This window comes from Argiope bruennichi, chromosome 9, assembly GCF_947563725.1.
Source record: "Argiope bruennichi chromosome 9, qqArgBrue1.1, whole genome shotgun sequence".
NCBI classification, from domain to species: domain Eukaryota; kingdom Metazoa; phylum Arthropoda; class Arachnida; order Araneae; family Araneidae; genus Argiope; species Argiope bruennichi.
The window spans coordinates 129069809-129091475 of record NC_079159.1 but is presented as its reverse complement, the minus strand read 5'-3'; the positions used below and the strand labels follow the sequence as shown (position 1 = coordinate 129091475).

General features: G+C 28.2%; 1 protein-coding gene across 2 annotated transcripts; it reads right to left on the bottom strand.

Annotated features, from left to right (window-relative positions):
• Positions 1 to 538: 538 nt before the first annotated feature.
• LOC129984260 (mitochondrial inner membrane protein OXA1L-like) lies at positions 539 to 21564 on the bottom strand. 2 transcript variants are annotated; one of them, XM_056094105.1, is made up of 9 exons: positions 21364 to 21564; positions 19857 to 20018; positions 16600 to 16876; positions 12093 to 12236; positions 5550 to 5635; positions 4638 to 4802; positions 3869 to 3973; positions 2097 to 2259; positions 539 to 740 (listed from the first exon to the last, which is right to left on the bottom strand). In XM_056094105.1, the coding sequence occupies exons 1-9, from the start codon at positions 21472 to 21474 to the stop codon at positions 574 to 576; spliced, it is 1380 nt and encodes a 459-aa protein (XP_055950080.1). In that variant the 5' UTR covers positions 21475 to 21564; the 3' UTR covers positions 539 to 573. The 2 variants fall into 2 exon arrangements, with proteins under 2 accessions (XP_055950080.1, XP_055950081.1); XM_056094106.1 differs by lacking the exon at positions 21364 to 21564 and adding an exon at positions 20809 to 20932.
• Between the last annotated feature and the right edge of the window lie 103 nt (positions 21565 to 21667).

Sequence of the window (21667 nt, the reverse complement as noted above, 5' to 3'; positions counted from 1 at the left end):
TCAGTCAAAAAAGTGAAGTTCAGTTTAGTTAATTAGATTAACATTTAATTTCAAAGCTATATGAGGGTTATTTGGAAACAGACTAAGCAACTTTGAACTGTGGCCAGATGATAAAGATACTTATGCCATCCTCCTCCCCAAATTTTAATAAAATAGCAACAAAAGAAAAAAAGTTCATTATGCATCTTTCATGGTCCCAAAAATACTGAAAGGTATAATGGAAACCATGAGGCTTTCAAGTAGAAGAAAAATTAAAATTTGTTGTTATTGTCAACAATGGGGATACTAATTTTTGTGTTTTCTCATTATTAATCAAACTGACATATATGAGAAGGAGTAAACAGATAGTTATGGGACTACAGAATAGAGAAATAAAACTTTATATCCAATGCAATTAGATTCTTGGGAAGTTGAAATTCTAATAATCTCCAAACAGAACCAGTTAAGGAAAAAATCTGTCAGTGCAATACCAATAGAACCCACAAGGAAAAGGTTAAAAGAATTTACAACATAAATTTCATAAAAATGGTATCCATAGTTATAATATTGTAACAACTTTATTTACAATTGGCTTCATGTTTTATGCTGTTTAGCAGATACTGCAGCATTTGCTGGTCGAGGCTTTGTAGGGTCATAAGAATATGTTCGGGGTATAGGACCAGTTCCTGCTTTTTGAAATCGCATCTCATCCATTCTTCTGCGGTCTTCAATGGATGCCAATACCTTTTGATCTTCAAAAGCTACAAGGAGAAAAATAAAATGGAAGTACTGAAATCATGCTTTCCAGTGACATATATCAGCAAGTGCTGTTTTTGTAACAATTACACCGAAATTACTTTTGCATAAAATATATAAGTAAAAGAAAATGAAAAATATAATTTTTTATGATACTATTTTAAAAAATCACTGCCAGATCTTTAATTTATGATAACATTATTCTATTACAACTGAAAAAGTAACTAGCTGCTTTTAAATAGATGTAAATATGGAATCAGAAATTAATTTTTATAGACTTCATTTTGTAGTATAATTTTTTGCATATTACTAAAAAAAATTTTTAATGATATATATCCTTCCAAATCAATAATTTCATTAAAAAAATTCTGCTGGTTACACACTAAAATATTAGTTCTGTGAAGAAAATAATGCTTTTAGATATAAAGGATTTGGACAGACATAAATGTGTCCAAACTACATTCCATCTATAATGGTTTGTAAACCAGAATAACAATTTTCAATTTCATGTATCAAAATATTCCATTTTATACTTAATTCTCATTTTTAGCAAATCTTTTTATAAATCAAACCTTATACTATATACTCTAGAATAAAAAATAAAAGATTGAATTACTTTTATGTAAACTAAATGAGGTATCTGTCTGTTTATTTTTAGTATCAAAGTTAATTGATAACTAAGAACACTCATATAAAACAAATAAAAATGCTATATAATTAGGATTAATTTTTTAACTTATCCTCCAATTCAATCTTTTGAAACAATGACCTGGGTTGTGGCTTGAGGAATACATTTGTGTTTCAATATTTTTATTGATTCAGAATGCTATCATAAATTCCATTTAGTCCAATTTATAACTTCTTGAATGATGCTTTACAACAATATGGCATAATTTTAAAAGATTTGAATTTTAAGGAAAAATAGTACACTGTTTTGAAAAAATGGATTCAAAATGTATATGGAAGACAAATCCATAATATACCTCTAATGCTCAATGAATACACTTTTCCTACTACATCATATCATGGAGAACAAAACAAGACTGTTTCTGGACACAAATTTGAATGCCAACAATAGGCAATGAAAATAATTATTGTAATGTAGATACTGAAAATAATGTACAGTTATCGTTACAGTAAATAGTTATATTTATTGAATAATGAGATAGTAAATCTTCAAGCTCAAAATTAAAATCTTTCTGCTTAGCTCAGAACAAAAACAGTAGTTCTGCATGTGGTTAAATTTATGAAAATGATTTTTGAGCATACAATTAACTTAATATTTACAAAATCAACCAAAAATAAATTTGTAGCACTAGTATTGAGTTTGAAATAATTAATTTAGCCAAATATTTACAAACCTTCTTTGACTCCACCCACAAATCCTTTTTTAGGCATAATAAATTTGGGATCAATTGGCCTTTGTGTAGGCAGGTTGAAGAAATCACGAACAGGTTGGATCTTCAGGACACCCACAATGGCCAAAGTACAAAAATTTGTAGTTACCCAATAGTATAACACTGCCTAAAAATATAATATTTATCAAACTTTATACTGAAAATCCAACCAAAAATGATGCCATAATCAAGATAGAAAATTCATAAAAATATACACACAAATCAAATGCATAAGAAAAATTATACATCAATAACATTGAGTATGAAAAATGTTTTAAGCTATATTTAGAAAGAAATTATAAAACAGAAACAGTTTGCCATTATCTGCACTGATCACCCATTATATTTATCATTTAATAAGCAATAGGTTTTTTTAATCTATAAAACAAAAGGCTATTTAACAAATTATTAATTTAGTCAAAAAATGGTAAGTAGCACAAAGTAATTATTTTAAAACCAGGTTTATGCTTCCTTTTATCAAAAAGCGGTTTTGCATTAATTTACTATTCTAAGTTAAATCATAAATTTAATTAAAGACAAATGTAATAAAGTTACAAGTTATAAAAAAATTAACAAAATTTTAACAAGCCATAAAAACCATTTCTTGATGACTCCAATTAAAATTCTCTCAATAATCATGCCCAAGAGCATAAGAAACTCCAATATTTTAATGTGATAAGCTGAAAAAAATGTTCTTGGAACATGTTAGAGAATACCCAGAAAAATTTATAAAGTTTTCAATAAAAGCATGTCTTATATAATATTGCAGTTAGCCTGCTTTTATTAAACAGGTTGCATGGAAGATAAGGTATTTATTTATTAACAGCCCATCCACATAGGGACATCTTCATAAAATAATAAAAAAAGTTGTGAAGATTTTAAATAATTTGAAGCACAGTTTTCAGATATTTGCAGTGAACATGAGCAATTTGGAAATGCATTTAAGCATGCAATTCAAAAATAATCTATAAAATGTTGTGATAAACTAGTAATTTTTGCTATTGTTAGCACCATGGGCATGTTCCAGTAGGGAATGCAAAACTTTCTTTTCTAGGCATTTATAGGCCTATGACAATTAGTTACATCATCTTTTCCTATTTGTGAAGATTTTTAACTCATTTAAAAGCACCATTCACAAAAATTTAAATTGAACATAGATAATCTGCTAATGTAATTCAATAAACATTTATGAAATGTTATAATGATTGATTGATTGCTCCTAATATTTTGCACTATAGTTATTGATCCACTCATAGCTAGAAATCAGCAGGTCAATGACAACACATATTTTGCTTTCACTTGTATTCAAAAATATTTTTATTAGAATTATTAATATTACCATTAATAATTCTAATTAATTATTAATATTACCAATATTTAAAATTTGGTTTCATTAACAATCTTTAGTTAGAGTCCAATGCTACTGCGTATAAAGTGGGGGCATATTCAATCTTTATATGTCTTTAATTATAAATTACTCAATTTGATACACTTTTAAAAACATGAAATGACGATCAATATAAACTGTATCAAAGGATAATTGAAAGCCTACATTCTTTTTATATAGAACACTGTTTAATAGCATATATAAAATCATTGAATGCCAGTAATTATAATCTAATAATAACAGTATAATAAACAAAATTTGCAAATATCAATTATTATAATAGATACATTCATGTATGAAACAACTGTTATAACAGGTAACTCGTGAATATATTTAAAAAAATACTTACAGCTGGGAAATTGATACAAAATGGGAGAGCAATAACTGGCAAGGCTTGCAAAATGTATCTTGTTAGCTTCATGTTTTCAAATCTCACTCCAGATTCCGCACCAATCTAATAAAAATAATGAGAATTAAAACAAAATAAAAAAATTTCATTAATAAATGAATCAATGCAACAACAAACTATTTCAAAGATCATAATTTAAATAAAAGTAAACTGAATGCTTATGAAAAAATTTCAGCCAGAATTTAAACATTACAATATAAACAAAATATACACTTGATTAAAATATCAATTAAAGGAGAGCAAAGAAAATAATTACAAATGTAAGCAAACTATATTTAATAAATAATTAATGATACATAAGTAGTGAATCAAAATAATAATAAAGAACTTATTATCCTAAATGCTAGTTGTAATATATTTGATACAGTGAAAATGTATGATAACTAAAACCAAAGAACTTTGCATAATATGTATTAAGTTCATCATACATACAGTACATCTGACAATTTCCTTAATATATCTGGTATGTAGAATATGCAATACTTAATAAATTTTGCATTTTCCTGAATTCAATAAGTAGAATTTGTTTTATAATTAAAGTTTTATTAGTAACATATAAAATTCAAATACATTTATTTTGAGTTACGCTAAATTTGGATAAAACTTGATATCCATTATAAACATTTATTGTTGTCCATTGTTATTTGTTCAAATGGTGGAAAGAGATTTTTTTTTCATAGCTTATTATTATACAGTTCCAATAATTTACCTTGAGAACAATATAAAGTGTTGTACAAGACATTATAGGCAAGATGTAATATGGGTCTGGAACAGTCAGGTCTGTAGTCCAACTCAGTCCTCCCCACTGCATACTTTCTACAGGAGTTTTAGCCATTGCTCTCAAACCCAGAAAAAAGGATATAAAAACAGGAGCCTAAAATAATGAAACAATTCTTAACCTTTTATCCACTAATTAAAAAATTATGTAGTTTGCTAATTGTTACAAAAATGATATTCAGGTCCTGATTGTTTCCTTTATATTTATTATTTGTAAAATCCACAAAATATATTGCCATTATTTTGAAAAACTGAATAATTTAATATCTTTAAACACAGAACTAATAAAAATTCAATCCTCAGAACACTGTCTTTAATGTTTAAACACATGTATGTAATTATTGCATTCAATATCATAATATGGTAATAGAGTGAAATTAAAAGTTATTATGGTATACAAATATCAACAAACTATTTAATATTAATACATCATATTCTATTTATCAACAGGAATATTAAGTTTCATATATACTTCATATTATTTTTCATTATGAACGATTAGAACAGCTACTTATTTATAATGAACCAAAGTTCAAATCAAATATGACATTCAATAGCAGAGAAATTTCATGTGCAAGTACTTAATGCTTTATTTTTATAAAATAAGAAAAAAATAATAATGATATAGCTATTTTATTTAACATCCAAGAATAACACTTTTATACAGTACTGATAATTAGAAGGTTGTTTACACTAGCTTTTAACTCTCCCTTCAATAAGTTTTAACAATAAAAAAGGAAATAAAAGCACAGATGCATAAGAAAATTGTATGGAAGGATGTAAAATATGATTAATTTTTCAGTCATGTCTGCAAATATTTCAATAAAAAAAAGGGAGTACAAACCTGTGCCATAGGTAAAAGTGCACTTTTCACAGGACTAATATTGTGCTTTTTCATAAACTGAGAAATCTCTAAAGCATATCTTGATGCTATGTAAAAAATGATTGTAAATACATTTATGCTTCAAACATTATAAAATCACATAAATACCTTACAAATAAAACTTGTGGGGGAAAAAAACCCAACATATTTAAATATTTAAAATTTAAGTAACTAAATTTTTAAGTTTAATTTCATTAAAATCTAAAGAGTTATTTGAAATTTTTTTTTTAATGCAGCTTTAACTTTTTATATATGTTACGGCCAAAGCCCGAAGTACGGCCAGTTCGCGAATTGGCCAAGAGGTTTGGCCAAAATCCGAAATACTTGCAATTGATATTGTATTTTCTACTTTGGCTGGCCATTTCGCAAAGTGGCCAGGAATCCTTGGTCAAAGACCGATGTGATAATCTATACTTATAAATAAAGCTCAATGTGTGCGCGTGTGTGTGTAGCTGTGTGTGTGTGCGTGTTGGCGCTCTACGGTCCAAACCGTTTGACATACAGTTATCAAATTTGTCATTATATACCTTGGAGGTCGGGAATGTGCAATGTGGAGAGATTTTTTTTAAAATTTTTAATTATAATTTTAATTGAAAACTAAGCGTTATTTCGGCGTCTTGTTGATATAACCAGAAAACAATACAGCACAAAATCGATTTTTGCATCAAATTAAAGCTAAAAAAATTATCTTTTTATTGATACCAATGTTTTAATTTAGAAATTATGCTTAGATTTTTAAGGAATTTTTAAAGAAATATTTTAACCATATTTTTCAATAATATATTTCGCTCAAAATAAAAATAAAATTATAAAATTTAATCTGCATGAGCAATTAAAAAAAAAAACCTTTTATCAACGTGTTGCCATCACATTGATAGAAGTTTAAATTAAAAAATAAATCAACTATTATTGCAAATTTAATAAATAAAATTATAATTTTCGGCAGATATCTGTATGAAATGAAAAAAAAAAAAAAAATGAAACAAGATATTTTTTGAAAAGTAACAGGAGGAAAAGATTTCTATGAGCTTTGACAAAACCTATATTATTAATTCAATAAAACAATTTAATATAAGGCAAACATAGTTTAATATACTTATCATTCTAATCAGTGACTATCAGCTAATTAGGGGCATACATTTGCTAACAAAATGGTCTAAAGGAACTAAATAATTATATTTAATAAAACTTTAGTCAATAAATGCTCCGATGAATCAGGAATTTTAAATTTTTACATAGGTTCTCAGCCTTTTGAATCATATTTAACAAAATATTCTTGAGACACCAATATTTTAAATAAAAATTGTTGAACTCCAACCAACTAAATCACTTTTCTATAAAAACTGACTGATTTATGAAATTTCAATATCACTCTTCTATAAAAACAGGTGATTTTAGACTACTTCACCGACTGTCTCAATGAAGATACGCTTATCTTCTGCCAGGATTTCTCGACAGTGATTGGCGTGTGGTTATGAAAATGTTGATTACTACTAAAATTGTTGCATAAAAACTTCATAAATCGGTCAGATTCATCGCAGAAGATAGGGACGTTTATTTATTTAGTTAAAGGTTGAAGTGTCAAGAGTATTTCGCATTGTATGATTCCTTCGGACCAAAGGACTGCGTAAAATTTAAAATTCGTGATTTTTTCATAAGTTTATTTACTGACTGAAATAAAATATTTTTATTTGCATCATTTAAATCTTTTGAAAGTAAAAAATTAATTTTACGAAGAATCAGAGAAATTTTTGTTGAATAATTCTTTAAGATATTACATAAATTATTCTGCAGTGCACATATAATTTCACTACCAAACGACTCTGATTTCAATTTTCATATTTAAAAAAAGACATGGTTAGCTTCAATATAAAAAGTTTTTATATTAATTGCAATTTAACATTTCCACTTTAATTCCTACATAAAAGTATGACTGAATCATATAACTACCTAAATATGAAGCTCAAAAATATTTTGCAGAAAAAACTACTAAGTGAACAAGTTACATTAATTGAAAATTTTAGCGATCATTAATACGGCTTGTCGTCAAAGGTGGCTAGTGGTAAATAAATATAATGACATTTATGTATAAAATATATATAAGGTCATGTTGTAGGTGAAATTCGACAGATGGCGCCAACAAAGAAATGTCTTTAAATGATATTAATAACAGAACTATATTTCCTTCATATTTGTTTTAATTAGCCCTTATATTTGCTATTTGTCTTTGCAAAAAATTTCATATTTTTTGAAGCGATATTTCGGGAGGCAATGTGATCTGGGATCTTTAACATTAGGTCCAAGGAGCAGAAAAAGACTAAGGATCACCCTTAAAATTAATTGAAAACTGAATACTCAATTTGCCTTTGTATTCATACACGATACGCAACGCCTTTGCTCAAGATATAATTCGTTCATTTTGACGGGCGCAAATCTAATCTGCACGCTATCACGTTGTTACAGTATATACGTTCACTGAATAATTTCTATTATGGCTTTAATATGAGAACAGAATAACATGAGATCATGTTTTTATATATTACAAGCTTATTTTTAACTCAGAGGTGTCACTTATATTTGAACTCGTTTCTGAAACAGTTGCACTCAAAAAAAAAAAAAAAAAAAAAAAAAAACAATACACAGAAGTACTCATTTTTAAATACTTCATTTTTAACAGGGTGTAAAACAATGTGCTCTTGATGCCTTTCTTTCTACTTTGGCCGATCGTCCCCAGCCATTTCGCGAATTGGCCGGCCAAAGCCCTAAATGAAGAAAAGATCGGACATTGGCCGGTAAGTTTACAGCAACGTTGGCCAGATCGCGGATTGGCTGGCCTATTCGCGATCTGGCCGATTTCGGGCTTTGGCTGTAACATATATATATACAGGTTGTCCCAAAAAAGTGGAACAAACCTTTTATTTCTCTAGACATTGCATCTAGATACCTACTTCAAATTACAAATTCTTGTTTAATAAGGTAGAAAACTGTTGGCTTTTGTGACCACTGATCATAAGAAGCTGAAAAAAAAATTATGAAAGAAATCTTCCAATAATACATAACATTGCTCACTTTGATTGGTAAACAGGTGCAAATTCGACTTTATAAAAAAGTACGGAAAATTGAGCCTTTAAGATATCTCAGTGAAGCAATGGAATGCTGAGAAAGAAAAAATTTTTTTTGCTCATACTTGTGTGGTTTCTAAAAGAACGGCAGTATTTCAGTAACAAAGAATATTTGGATAAGCTTATGATTAATGCTATATAATTATAACGGTATAGTTGTGCACAAATTCAAATGTGGTTTTCTGAAATTCAGGCATCCATCTAGAAAGTGTGTTTACAATACAGTTTAGCAAATACAAATTATAAGATCCTTCATTAAAGACACGAATAGGGAAGATGAGATGTTATACAAATGATATAGAAATTCACATTTTGACTTATTTTTCAAGTTACTCTTATTGTAGAATACAAATAGTCAGATCAGAGCTCAAGATTCCAAAAACGACAACGAAGAAAATATTTTAACTTAATGACTAGAATCAATACAACATTCGTGAAATCCATAGATTATTAACACAATTACATGGTCAATCATACAAGCATCGTCTATAATTTTACAACTGCAACCTACTTCAGGTAAAATCATATTCATCTTTTCTAAAGAATATAATTTGGACAAACTTACATGAAGAGAGAAACATTAATTTTCAAAACAATCACTTCTAGAAAGGTAAAAATCTATTCTTAATACAAGTGATATATTATAGAGCCATTTTTCTATAAATAATTGATTTTTTAAAGCTTATTAATTTGACCCATTTTATACATCAATATATTTAATGGTTATTATGTGGTAAATTAACTTCACGAGAGGGCGCTCTGCGTTCTTCTGGTGATAGCCAGCAGCCGGAGGGTAGAGTTCAGAGTTCACTAGACGAGGGGAGAGAACGGACGTCCGCCGAGAAGGGTGCGACCGGAAACCGAGAAGACGTGATACTCTGAAAAAGGGCCGAAACTGGAATTCATGCGTTGAAGAATTCCTCTGCAAATGCCAGTGCACCACGCGTAGGTGGGAAAGATCCTTTGAACGACATCAACTGTCCATCTTCATGTAATATAAATTCCTTCTTCATCATTGAATTCCATTTGTAAAAACCATCCGAATCATCATTTGTTAATCAAGAAATAAAAGATTAAGCTAATTCAAGTGGACTGATGCATAAAGACCCATCACACCCACAATTATTACAATATACTGTTGTATAAAATGGGATAACTTATGTCTGAAATAAGGGAAGAATTGCCTTTGACACCACACATTCTGTAGATCTTTGCTGATAAATTCAAACAACGCTCACTTTATGTTGCAAATGATTAAATACATCATATATATTGTTTTTAAAAAAAGTAACTTTATACATATATACAAATATATTATTTATAGAATGAAACTTTATATAGTTGTAGAAGAATATGTTATCATTCTTTGATTCTATCCTTTTAATAACCTATACATATTACCCTTAAATATTACAAAAAAAGTATTACTGAAACAATGGTCAAACACTTGGAAAAATGGTCTTAGTCAATAAATTTGCCTTTTAATTTCTCAAAAATTTTTACAGATTACATTACAGCTTGAAACTTTTTGTCCTTATAAATGAATGCAAGAAAAATACTTCACTCATTGAAACTTTTTTGTTATGGGCTGTATAAAAATTAAATTTTTAAAAAATCTTTTCTTTTTATCCTCTTTACAAACCAAGTATCTCATAACTTCTGGGTACTTTATTTGATGAAACTTTGCAATTGGCGGTATATGTCTAGCTGACAAGGCATGTCTGTTCACAGTGTGACGCAAAACAGCACAAAACAGCAAAAAAGCGTAAAAGAAGGAGAAAGGAATTATCTTTGGTCTTATATATCATGAGATTTTGATAGGGATTTCTTTACACATGTCATCCCAGGTAAGGGAATCATAGGGATGTTTTTGAAGAATTTTTATAGATCAGCAATATTTTGTACCTTCACTCGGAGCGTGGGAACCGCTGACGAAAGCATTTTTACAAAGCTTCAGTTGAATTAATTAAGTAGAAAAAGTAGAATGGGATCAGGAAATAAGAGAATATTTTAGAATGAAGTTACTGTGAGCTAAATTAAGATAAAACTTTGGAAAATAATTAGAATTGAAATTAGAGTTTAAAATATCATTACACACACACACACACACACACACAAAAAAAAAAAAAAAAAAAATGCAAGCAGAAACAGTGTAGAAAAGAAAAATATACAAAAGGGATGAATTTAATAGTAAATGAACAAAAAAATTATAGAAACTATAGCCCAATTGGTTTATATTCATTTCAAAATATTTATAAAGGTAAGAAATCAATAGCAAATGATTTTCCCAAAGGCCTTTTAAGAAGCACATAGTCCAGAATGAATTTAAATATATATAAGGCAACAAATATGAGGGGAAAGCCAATATTTTATTGTAAATATACCTTACTATGATATTTTAACAAACATTTCTTTAATGGCCAATAGAGTTTTGTGGTATATCTTAGACATGCTACTATTTTTTTTTTTTTTTTTAATATGACACAATTGGTATTTCATAGTTTGCTTTGAAACACCAGTTGCATTGGTAAAACAAACAGCTTTATTTTGAGTACAAGATTCAGTTGTGCAAAAAATTCTTAAGACCTAAGGTCTCATTTTTTTTTTCAGATGAATATTTCTTGGTAATTTTGAAGATGTATTTCTTTGTGACATCCTTTCACATTAGCTCTTTCCTTGAACTTGATTGTTTGTCACAAGCATTCTACAATTTTAAGCAAGAACCTCTGCTCTATAGTTTCTTTCTGCTGAATTCATGTTTTCTACAGTGATTTCGGTCCACTTTATCTTTTAGATAGTCATTTTTATACAATTGATCTGCAAATTTCTTAAAATGCAAAAAAAGAAAATTTAAAAACTTTTTTTTTAAAGAATGGGGAGGGGGAAGAGCAGAAAACCTTGCATCCGTGGGAGAATCATATTCCTGCTATAGTAAATCCCAGAGTTTAAACAGTTAAAAGGTCTAATTGATGCAATGGTCAAACATTTTTTTTGCTGGGAAAATGTTTATTTGAAATTTTCAGTTTAATGTGATATCCAATGGTTCAGAAGCATAAATTTATCCCCCCCCTCATTTCTCAAATTATTAAAAAATTCAAATCAATTGGGATAGCTACTTAAATCAAGTACTTTATTATTTCTCTAAATTATTCTAATATTATAGAATGAACTGTATTATTTCTAAGGCAACAGAGTTTAATAGTTCTCATTGCAATATTAAATTAAAGCTATTAAATTCTGGTTATTTTCTCCTTTTTCTTTTCACATACCTATATGAAGCAATCATAAGCCAATTTATGAATAATAAATAGAAATAAATAAAAGAAATAGGGTGAAAGAAGAAATTTAAAAAAAAATTTAACCAGATAAGGAAATTACTTACCTTCCATAGCATTTCCTGACTTACGAGCCTCTCCAAATTTAGCTTGAAGATACTGCAGTTGAGGCATGTAATTGCTCATGTTAATGGCATTCCTTTGTGTTTTTATCAAAATTGGCAATAAAAGAATTCTTGCCACAACAGTACCTTAAAATTGGAGATAAAATAAGAAACAACTATTCATAGGAACTTGCATATAATTAATTATAAAAACATTCAAACTAAGAAGAGATTAAATTATGTTATGTTGCTTATCCTCAAAAGATCCGACCTATGTCAGATCAGCTCCAGCAGATTGTTGAACACCAAGAAATCTATAATAATAAGGGGATCAGATGTTAAGTTTCCCTTAGAAAGTCCGATGCAACCCAGAATGTGATCCGGTGAAGCTGGATGATCACATAATTTTTTTCACGTGGGATGAATTTTTCTAACACTTTCAAAGGAAAGACACATTATTTAATCTAGCTAGAGCAGTCTGGGAGCATTGACATATGCATATTTGATTTCCAGCAGAGTGCTAGAGGCTGTCCCCATGTACCATAGGTGCGCAGGTAGAATACGTCATATTAAGCTGAGTTTATATCTTTAATTTGAGTATAGTCCTTTATAAGTAAGAGAAGAGCCAGTGGGCGAGTCATTTTCACTACCCTTTTTGGCCAATCTATCAGCAACATCATTACCACTAATGTTAATGTGTGATGGAATCCATTGGAGGAGGATGTTGTGGGTCTTAGACATCCAACTAAGTTAACTCTCTCAAGTCCTGCAGGTCGCCTAAAAGTGTGCTCTTAGCTGGCGAGAGGGCATACCTGGGCGGAATGGGCTAAGTATGTTGGGAGAATAACTCCTGCTAGGGTCACCCAAGACATGAGGGTCATTCTATTACGCTCAGCTAAAGCCTGCAAGTAAAGGAGAAACGACAGATTTGTAACCTTGACATTGTCCAGGATGCTCCTGTCTTTCTGACCAACAGAAACTGCTCACTTCCTTCTCCTTATGATTTAGTTAAGAGATTAAATTAATGCTTGCTGTCGATTCTTGCACAGAATAGTTTTGCAAAATAAAGTGAAAAATAAATAGAACCTTGCTTTATAAGCATAGTTTGTATCTGAATCACAACCACAGTGTCAAACTCTTGTTAAAGGAGACAACTTCTTGTATAGGAATCAATGTAATGCATTCCATTCTATTAAAAAAAAAGTAGGGGGGTTAGGGAATTGTTGTAACAAAATTTAGAAAAATGTTTCTATTTTTAAAAATATTAAATATTTCTCACCAATAATTCTATTTTTATAATACAACTATTCATTCATCATATGCAAAACAGAAACATTAGGCAATTTTAATGACTTCAGCATAATATATATTTTTTCAAAACAAATCAGCCTATAACATGCATTGTTTCTCGAACAAGTTGTCACAATAAATTTACTTCTGCTTTATTATTTTTTTTCATTAATATTCTTTTATTAATAGAAACAAAAAGACATCTTATAATTAGTATTGGTTGTGATGGTGATAATGTATAATATTAAGTGGTTTATAAAAAAAGACAAAGCTATTTACACAATCAACGTGAAAGTTGGTCTTTAACAGAACTGCAAATGAAGCAAACGAATGGCAGACAAGTATCTATCACAGATTTGAAAATTAAGCATTGCACTCAGTCTTCATCATCAGATTGGATTGGCCATTTCATTTTCATGCAAGGGAAAAGGCATATTCTGAATGCCAATACTTACAGTATTCTAATAAGCCAACTTTTTTACTTCCAGCAGAAGCAATTTGAAGTAAATATCCCAATTTCAGCAAATAAGCTGATATTTTCTCTTCTTCCATTGATGTAAATACTAATCTTGGTTTAGCAGCAACTACTGAATAACTTAGTTGCATATCTAATACTTAATATTTTTTTCTATGACTTCTATGAATTTTTCTTAACTCATATTCATCTCGACTCAATGAAACCTGTTCCAATTTTCTTTTTTATAGTTTTTCATTCTAAAGAAGAAAATATAACCATTATTAGATTTATAATTTGTTTTGTGACTGCTTTCATTTCCTCTATTACTTTCTACGTTGCATGATACAGCTATGTACTCTAGTGTTGGTGCTGAATAATATCTTTTAGATATGAATGTTTGCTTCCATTTTACTCTATCATCTTTTTGTAAATAAGAATGCATTTTTCTTTCTTTTGATCAGCAGCTGTTCATGAATTACTTCAAAAAGAAAAAAATAATTGACATGGTATCAATTAAAGGTAATCTAACTACATAAATCAAAACACGAAGACAAAACGTGCTAAAACTTGCAGGAAGATTTTGTTGTAACCTGCCCTATCATACAGTTTTATACATTTATATTTATTTATAATTTGATATTGCACTTATTAAACAATTTTACATTTTATGTTATAATCTAATTTATAGATAAAATAAATAGGTAAAAACTTTTTCTATGACATCAATTAATTTATCCAAAATCAAAATTCATGATGTATCTCTTTAAGGAAAGAAAAAGAGAAATTGTGGAGCACGCTCACACAATCTCTCGCCCGGTAGGATACCATCTGTGTTTATTTAATAGATTCAGTCATAAAACTTATGTTTGATAAAATTTTAAAAATCACTGTATAAAGTATGCGTTACAACTTATTCCTGTTACAGGTAGCCCTTATCTCCCTTACTTTAACAAATTTACAATAATGTAACCTATTATTTATAACGTATGGTTTTTAAAAGAAAATAGCCTAAAGATGTTTTTGACCACATCTCAAAATTTGGAGAAAATGAGACATAGCAATGCTTTTAATAAATCTGTGGACTTTACATATACTGTCTTAAATAAGGTTATGATGTAAAAATTTCCTATGCTTTCAGCAGCTGTCCGATTTCCTTAGAAGGATGTTGTTCTCAAGCTATTATGACTTCCTTTTCTGACAAAATCTCTATTATAACTTCTTGATGTGATTCAGAATGCAGCTTTATAAGTTCTTTGGTGTCTGTGCTTGACTATGTTCTTCCTCCAGTGCATCAATATTGACGCAATCCATCTCTAGTTCCCAAAAATCTAGGCTAGAGACACAATCTTGTAGATTACGAGCTTCACAAGCTCTCAATGAGAAACACTTCTTACAGTTGTGTTCATCAACACAATCCAGCAAAAACTTCTGCTATGTCAAAATAAGAGTCCTTTTTAAACAAATGCTAAACACAAACTGATAGACAAGATACAGGCAAAATTTTGCATCCGACATCAAAATGTGTTCAGCAAAATATCACACATTAAAGAATTTTCTCTCCATCTCCCTTTTTTTATATATTATGTGAATCACTCATTTTAAGAGATGCTTATTAAACAAGGTTTGATTGTACAACACCTCTAATGTAAGTAAAAATTCATGTCAATGTTAGTAAGTCAATAAATAATAGTTATAATTGAGAAAAAAAAATTAAAACTGCAAATAAATAAATAATACAATTTAAAAAATAAAGTAGACAAATCAAATAGAAACATATCTCTAAGAATATTTTAATGAACAAACATACCAAAACAAATGACAATCATCAACATAGATTTATTAATTGTAAAATGCAGTTGAGACAAAAATTATTTAAATTATCAAATACAAACATTTTCTTAGAGAATATTTTTGATTCAATTTATTAAATAAAGGAACAATTATAATCCGAAATGTAAAAAAAATGATTAGTTTTATAATATTAAGTGCAAATAAAATCATTAAGAATGATATAAATTTTTTTATTACTAAGTATATTAAAAGCCAACTGTCTATTAAATAAACCAAATAAACAAAATAATAACTTATTTCCTGAATTCTGTTATTATATTGTCATTTGAAAATATACATAAAACCAAAATAATTATAAATAAAATAAAATGGTACATAACAATAAATTATATCACCAGCAATGATGTAAGATGAAGCCTTAAAATAATATTTTATAAAAATGATTAGTAATGTTCAAACAATTCATTCTTATTATCTACTCATTTGTTTTTCAAGGATCAATGTAGTTGTATTAATAATTTTATTAATTACATTTTATACAGGCATCGCCTTTTTCCAAGCATTTTTGTCACAAAATCACATGCAAAACACATTTTATGTGTTTAGATTTTTCATTTTCTAATTTATATTTTACACAGCTACACATATCAATTGTTAAATCATAAAAAAGAATACTCAACTAAAAATGACAAACAATAATTTGAAAGGAATTATAAGAAAGATTTATGCTTAAAAAATTACAAGAAAAAGTTTTGTTTCAATGAAATTACATTACTATGAAAGTGATGTTTATAATTGCATTGGTTTTCTTATAAAATGTGTTCAAACAAACAAATTTAAATCTTTTTAAATTACCCATTTGCACAAATCCTGATTTCTCTCCACAAATAAAAATAAAAATCTATTTCACAGATAAAATAAGAAGACAGAATGAAAAATAATAAAACTAATCTTAAGTGGATAAAGTCATACTTGCAACAATTGCTGCCCACCATGGCATCTCCCATGAAATATGTAAATATTCCAGAAGCATTTGAATTAATCCTACAGGTGTCCAATGAGCAAGACCTAAACTGCTAAGTGATGGCTCGATAAATTCTGTAGCAGTCTGAAGGTCACTAGATGCAGCAACATTTGACAAATCAGTTGACACTGAAGAATTATTCACAACAGATGAACTAGTTTCTCCATTAAATTGGGAGATATCTGAAGACATGCCAGTAGTCAACTGTGGATTAGTGACAACAACCTAGTTTAAAAAAAGGCAAAACTAAACAAAATGTATAATATTAAGCAAAAACACGGAACAATAATATTGAAAGGTATTATATCATAACTTGCTATTGTCTTATTCTGAAATATGATTAGAATAATTTATTGTTTACATTAAAATGAAAAAATTGAGTTCATAAAATTATATGATTTAAATGAAATTTACATTTAATTAAAAAGAATTTATATTTAAAAAAATGAAGTGTAAATATCAACAGCATAACATCTTTAATATCTTGTTTGAACCTAAAGTATAATGGATTAACAGATTTTAAACAAAAGATAAAAATTTAAATGGCTTAAATTTGATTATCTTATCTATGTAAATTTTGCTGTTTTATATACACATTTTTTTACTAAACTTGATAAAAATAATTAAATAATTAAAAAAAATTTATTAAATAATTTTAATATCTAGATTTAAAGAAGTTATAATTAAAAAAAGATTTAAAATATAATATTAAATTAATATATAATAAAAGAATCATTAATAAGAAACAAGTTTGATTTTAAATGCAATGGTAAAAAAGAACAATTTTATTTATAGAGAAAATTATACATATTTCATAAATTATAAAAAATAATCTTTACAATCATTTTGAACTATTATGAAAAAAACTCTCTTTTTCAATAAATCATCCTAAAAAGAATAAAATTACAGATCCAATTCATATTCACAAACAATCACACATTATAAAGGCTTCCAATTTCATTTGAAGAAATTTAATTTTGAATTAAACTTTTTTTTCTCTATTTAAAAGTTTATCATTTAACAAAATCTAAGTGTTCCTATGAGAAAGAACTATAATAAATCACATATAATTAAAAAAGTAACAGTACATTTATAACAGAAGATTATTAGATTCTCTGATGAAAATTTGTTTATACTTTTCATAATAAAAATTACCTATTAAATGCTACATTTTTAATAATCTTTGCCCGTAACTACCTTAATTATAATCCCCTTTATTTTTTATATATTTAAAATAAAAAAATGGATAGCTATTAAAAAAATTAATGAAAAACAATTTTCAACAGTTTTGAACAACATGACAAATTTGGAAAAACATTCATAATAAAGGATTTTGCTTTCCTAGTAAATAAATTAATATCAGCAGTAAAAACTTTTTTGCAATTTCTTGAACAATAATAATTAATAGAAAAATAAGTTAGTGTCAATTAATATAAAATTATAGCATCAACAAAGCAATTATAATATTGAGCAAAGCAAACTTATAATATTGAGTTTTTAAAAACTATGCTGCAGAATCAATATGTAATGAATAAAAACAGAAGAAAAATTTTACAGATATATGTTGGGAGAAAGAAATTGGGATCTGATTTACTGTACGGTCACCCTTGGCGCGATTTTTTTTAGATTGGCAATAAATCTTTCTATATGGCAACCCCCATCCGACCGACAACTAATTATAATAGGGTAATTGCATTAACCCTATTGGTCAACTGAATGTAGACGCCATTATTTAATTTTCGTTTGACCACATTGCGCGTGTGTTTTTTCAATCTTCAGCTCCTGCGTTCTTTTATTTGGGTTTTTTTGTGATGGCTGCTGCATGGGGAATGTCTGAGGTAAGTGCGAGAATGTTTGGTGAGAATGATGTTATGTGGTATGATGAGAATGTTAATTTAAGATATTTGTATGGACTAGATAAAGGTAAGGAGACGTTTGAATTTTGTATGAAAGCGGGTTTGATTGCGAATAAATATGAGTGTTGTAAGTGTGGCTAGGACATGAAATTGGTTGAAAGGAATGATATAAGTGATGGTTTTGAATGGAGGTGTAAATCAAAGGTGAAAGGACAAATGCATGACGTCAAAAGGAGTGTGAGAAAGGGTTCTTTTTTTTTAATTGAGTAGAATGACATTGAATGAGATTTTAGTTCAGGTATATTTGTGGGTGGCTCAGAGTAAGGTTGATTTTAATATGAAAGAAAGTAAATGTTCTTCTAAGACTGTGTGTGACTATCGTTCTTATTGTCGTGTGGTTTGTGTGGTAGAGATGATTGAAAGTAGTATGAAAGTGGGTCGAAGCGGCGTGACTGTTGAGATAGATGAAAGTAAATTTGGAAAACGTAAATTTAATCAGGGAAAACGTGTGGAAGGTAAATGGGTGTTTGGGGGAGTTGAGCGCGAGACGGGCAAATGTTTTATGAAAGTTGTGGATGATAGGACGACTGATTCTTTATTAAGTGTTATAAATGAGTATATTCTTCCGGGTTCAATAATAATTTCAGACTGCTGGAAGAGCTACGATTGCCTTTCTAATGAAGGCTTCGTGCATCTGAAGGTTAACCATAGTGTGAATTTCAAGGACCCGGATACAGGTGCCCACACTAATACCATAGAAGGAACGTGCTATACCAGCGAGCAAAGCAAAAACACAGCTCGATTACTATCTAGCCGAGTATGTGTGGCACAAAAAGAACAAGCACATGTGTAACAAGTTCATGGCCTTTGTCGACTCCATCATCCGCATTTACCCTCCTCAAAGAGCCGACAAGGAGCCGGAAGACAGAACATCGTCATCAAAGTAGAGGGGGAGTGAGGTGGAAGGTAGTGAGGAGTCGAGCGATAGCGGCTAATAGGAGAGAGGTATGTTTATGGTTCATTATTAACGATTTCAGCGATTTGTTTCTCGTTTATTGTTCATTATTAACGATTTCAACGATTTGGCCGCCATTTCATTTTTTTCTGCAGGCAACATTTTCCCTACACTGTTTTCTTTAAATCTCGTTTATACAAAAAATCGCCATTTTGGCGAGATTTTGAAAAAGTCGGCAAGGGTGACCGTACAGTAAATTTTTACCAGAAATTGGAATAATTAACATTATTATAATTACGGTTTTGTCAAAATAACAAAAATGCATGCAAAAAGTAATAAAAAGTCATTCCTTTATACAACAGACTTAATAAAGATTTAAACAGAAAATACTTACATGATATTGACTGTTATCAAGGTTTGTAGACATAAAAGATAGGGGACTGGTATATTTGATAGTGACAGATAGATTTGATTTTTTATGTGATGATCTTTGATTATTGAAGATTGTTGAATAATGGCAGCATGCTACATACTGATGTGCTTTAAAAGATGGATTCTAATAAATAAATAAAATGAAAATAAGAGCAATGTACAGTTACAATTTATCTAAAATTTTTTGTAATTAAAAAACTGAAGTGATTTATTCTTATATAATGTAAATATTTCTATTAGAAAAAAATATTATTTTCTACTGAAACAAAATTTAAAAGCTCCACAATCATAAAAGATTAGAAGTTCTTCTACAACAAATCACAGATTTCAGAATTATTTTTTAAAAAAATTAGTCAAAATCTATTATCAAATTAAAAAAGAAACATTCTACATAAATTAACTTATATGTATATAATGTAGATATTTCTGAAGATAAGTCATTCTAAAAACAACTAAAAAAACATTATAGTTTTCACATTGTGTTTAAAAATTAAACATGTTTTAATAAAGATCTAAATGAATTCAAATTATGATTCATTTGAAATTTTGAGTGTGAAGCTATTCTTATACTATTAAACATCAAATCATAGAAAGATTGTATCCAAACAAAGACAAACATTTTATAACTCCAAAATAGGAAATATTCTTAATTTGGAATGGAATAAATAAGACAGAGCTGGTTTCACATTTGAAGAAATTGAAAATTTTATTTGAATATATCTACTCCATACAACAGTAGAAGATACTTCAATAGTTTTATTTTTAAACTATTCAGGCATTACTATTAAAAGGGCAGTAAAATGGATGTTTATTACATATATGCATAGTCTAATAAAAAATTAATATGAAGGGAAAAATACTTAAATTTAAAGTTTTACTTACTAATTCAGAAGGAAATTTTACACTTAACTTACTAGTTTGAAAGGAAACTTTATGATTCTACCTCATTCAATTCCATCACACAAGAATGATTTCATGAAGAATAATTTTAATTATTGATTTTCAAATGTTTCTTCGATCATTTCATGTGAGCAATTTGATTTAATAATTAAAATTTTTATAAAAAACTGATGATAGAAGAATCACATCTAGGAGAATAAGTTTTGAAATTAGAAACTGTATACTAATCCATTTTTCAATTTGTTCTATGAAACACGAATTATTTTATTTCTTCTCATAATATATATATATATATCACAGGTTTAAAGAATATCATATTACCGGTAAGCAATTGGAAAGGGGTTGGGTTATCCGAGATTTTAAGCAAGAAATTGCACTGATTTTGAATATATTTAGAATTATAAATAATTCAAAAGGTACTATCTAAACAATTAACTTTCATTCTATATATTTTTAAACTACGATAAGTAAATTATTACAGTAATGTATTCTATAATTTTTTAAAAAAAATACTTAAATATTAGAGATATGAATTTGCCGGTTAATGAAAAAAAGAATTAAAAAACTACCTTTTTGATGATTAATTTAAAAAAAGGTTGAGAATTATTCTTAACATATTTATGACTTATGTTATACACAACAGAGATTTTCGAATAGGAAAAAAGTTTATTACAAGCCATTATTATGAAAACACAATTAGAAATTGGTAAATTATTCAACTCAATTAAGCCGAAGCATGTTATTTGTTTGGAAGGTAACTAGTAAGGTCATTTCGATATCGATTTCAATCGTATCGACAAATTAAATTTCAAGCTAAAAAAGCATAATTATTGAATTTAAAAATTCTGTTTTCTTAAGAATAAAACCTAAAAG

Coding starts and splice junctions, on each gene's coding strand:
- LOC129984260 (XM_056094105.1), bottom strand. CDS start 21,474: ATGGCTTGTAATAAACTTTTTTCCTATTCGAAAATCTCTGTTGTGTAT. Junction 12,237..16,599: donor GTGGGCAGCAATTGTTGCAA/GTATGACTTTAT, acceptor TCCAATTTTAAG/GTACTGTTGTGGCAAGAATT. Junction 741..2,096: donor TGTGGGTGGAGTCAAAGAAG/GTTTGTAAATAT, acceptor TTCTCCTTGTAG/CTTTTGAAGATCAAAAGGTA.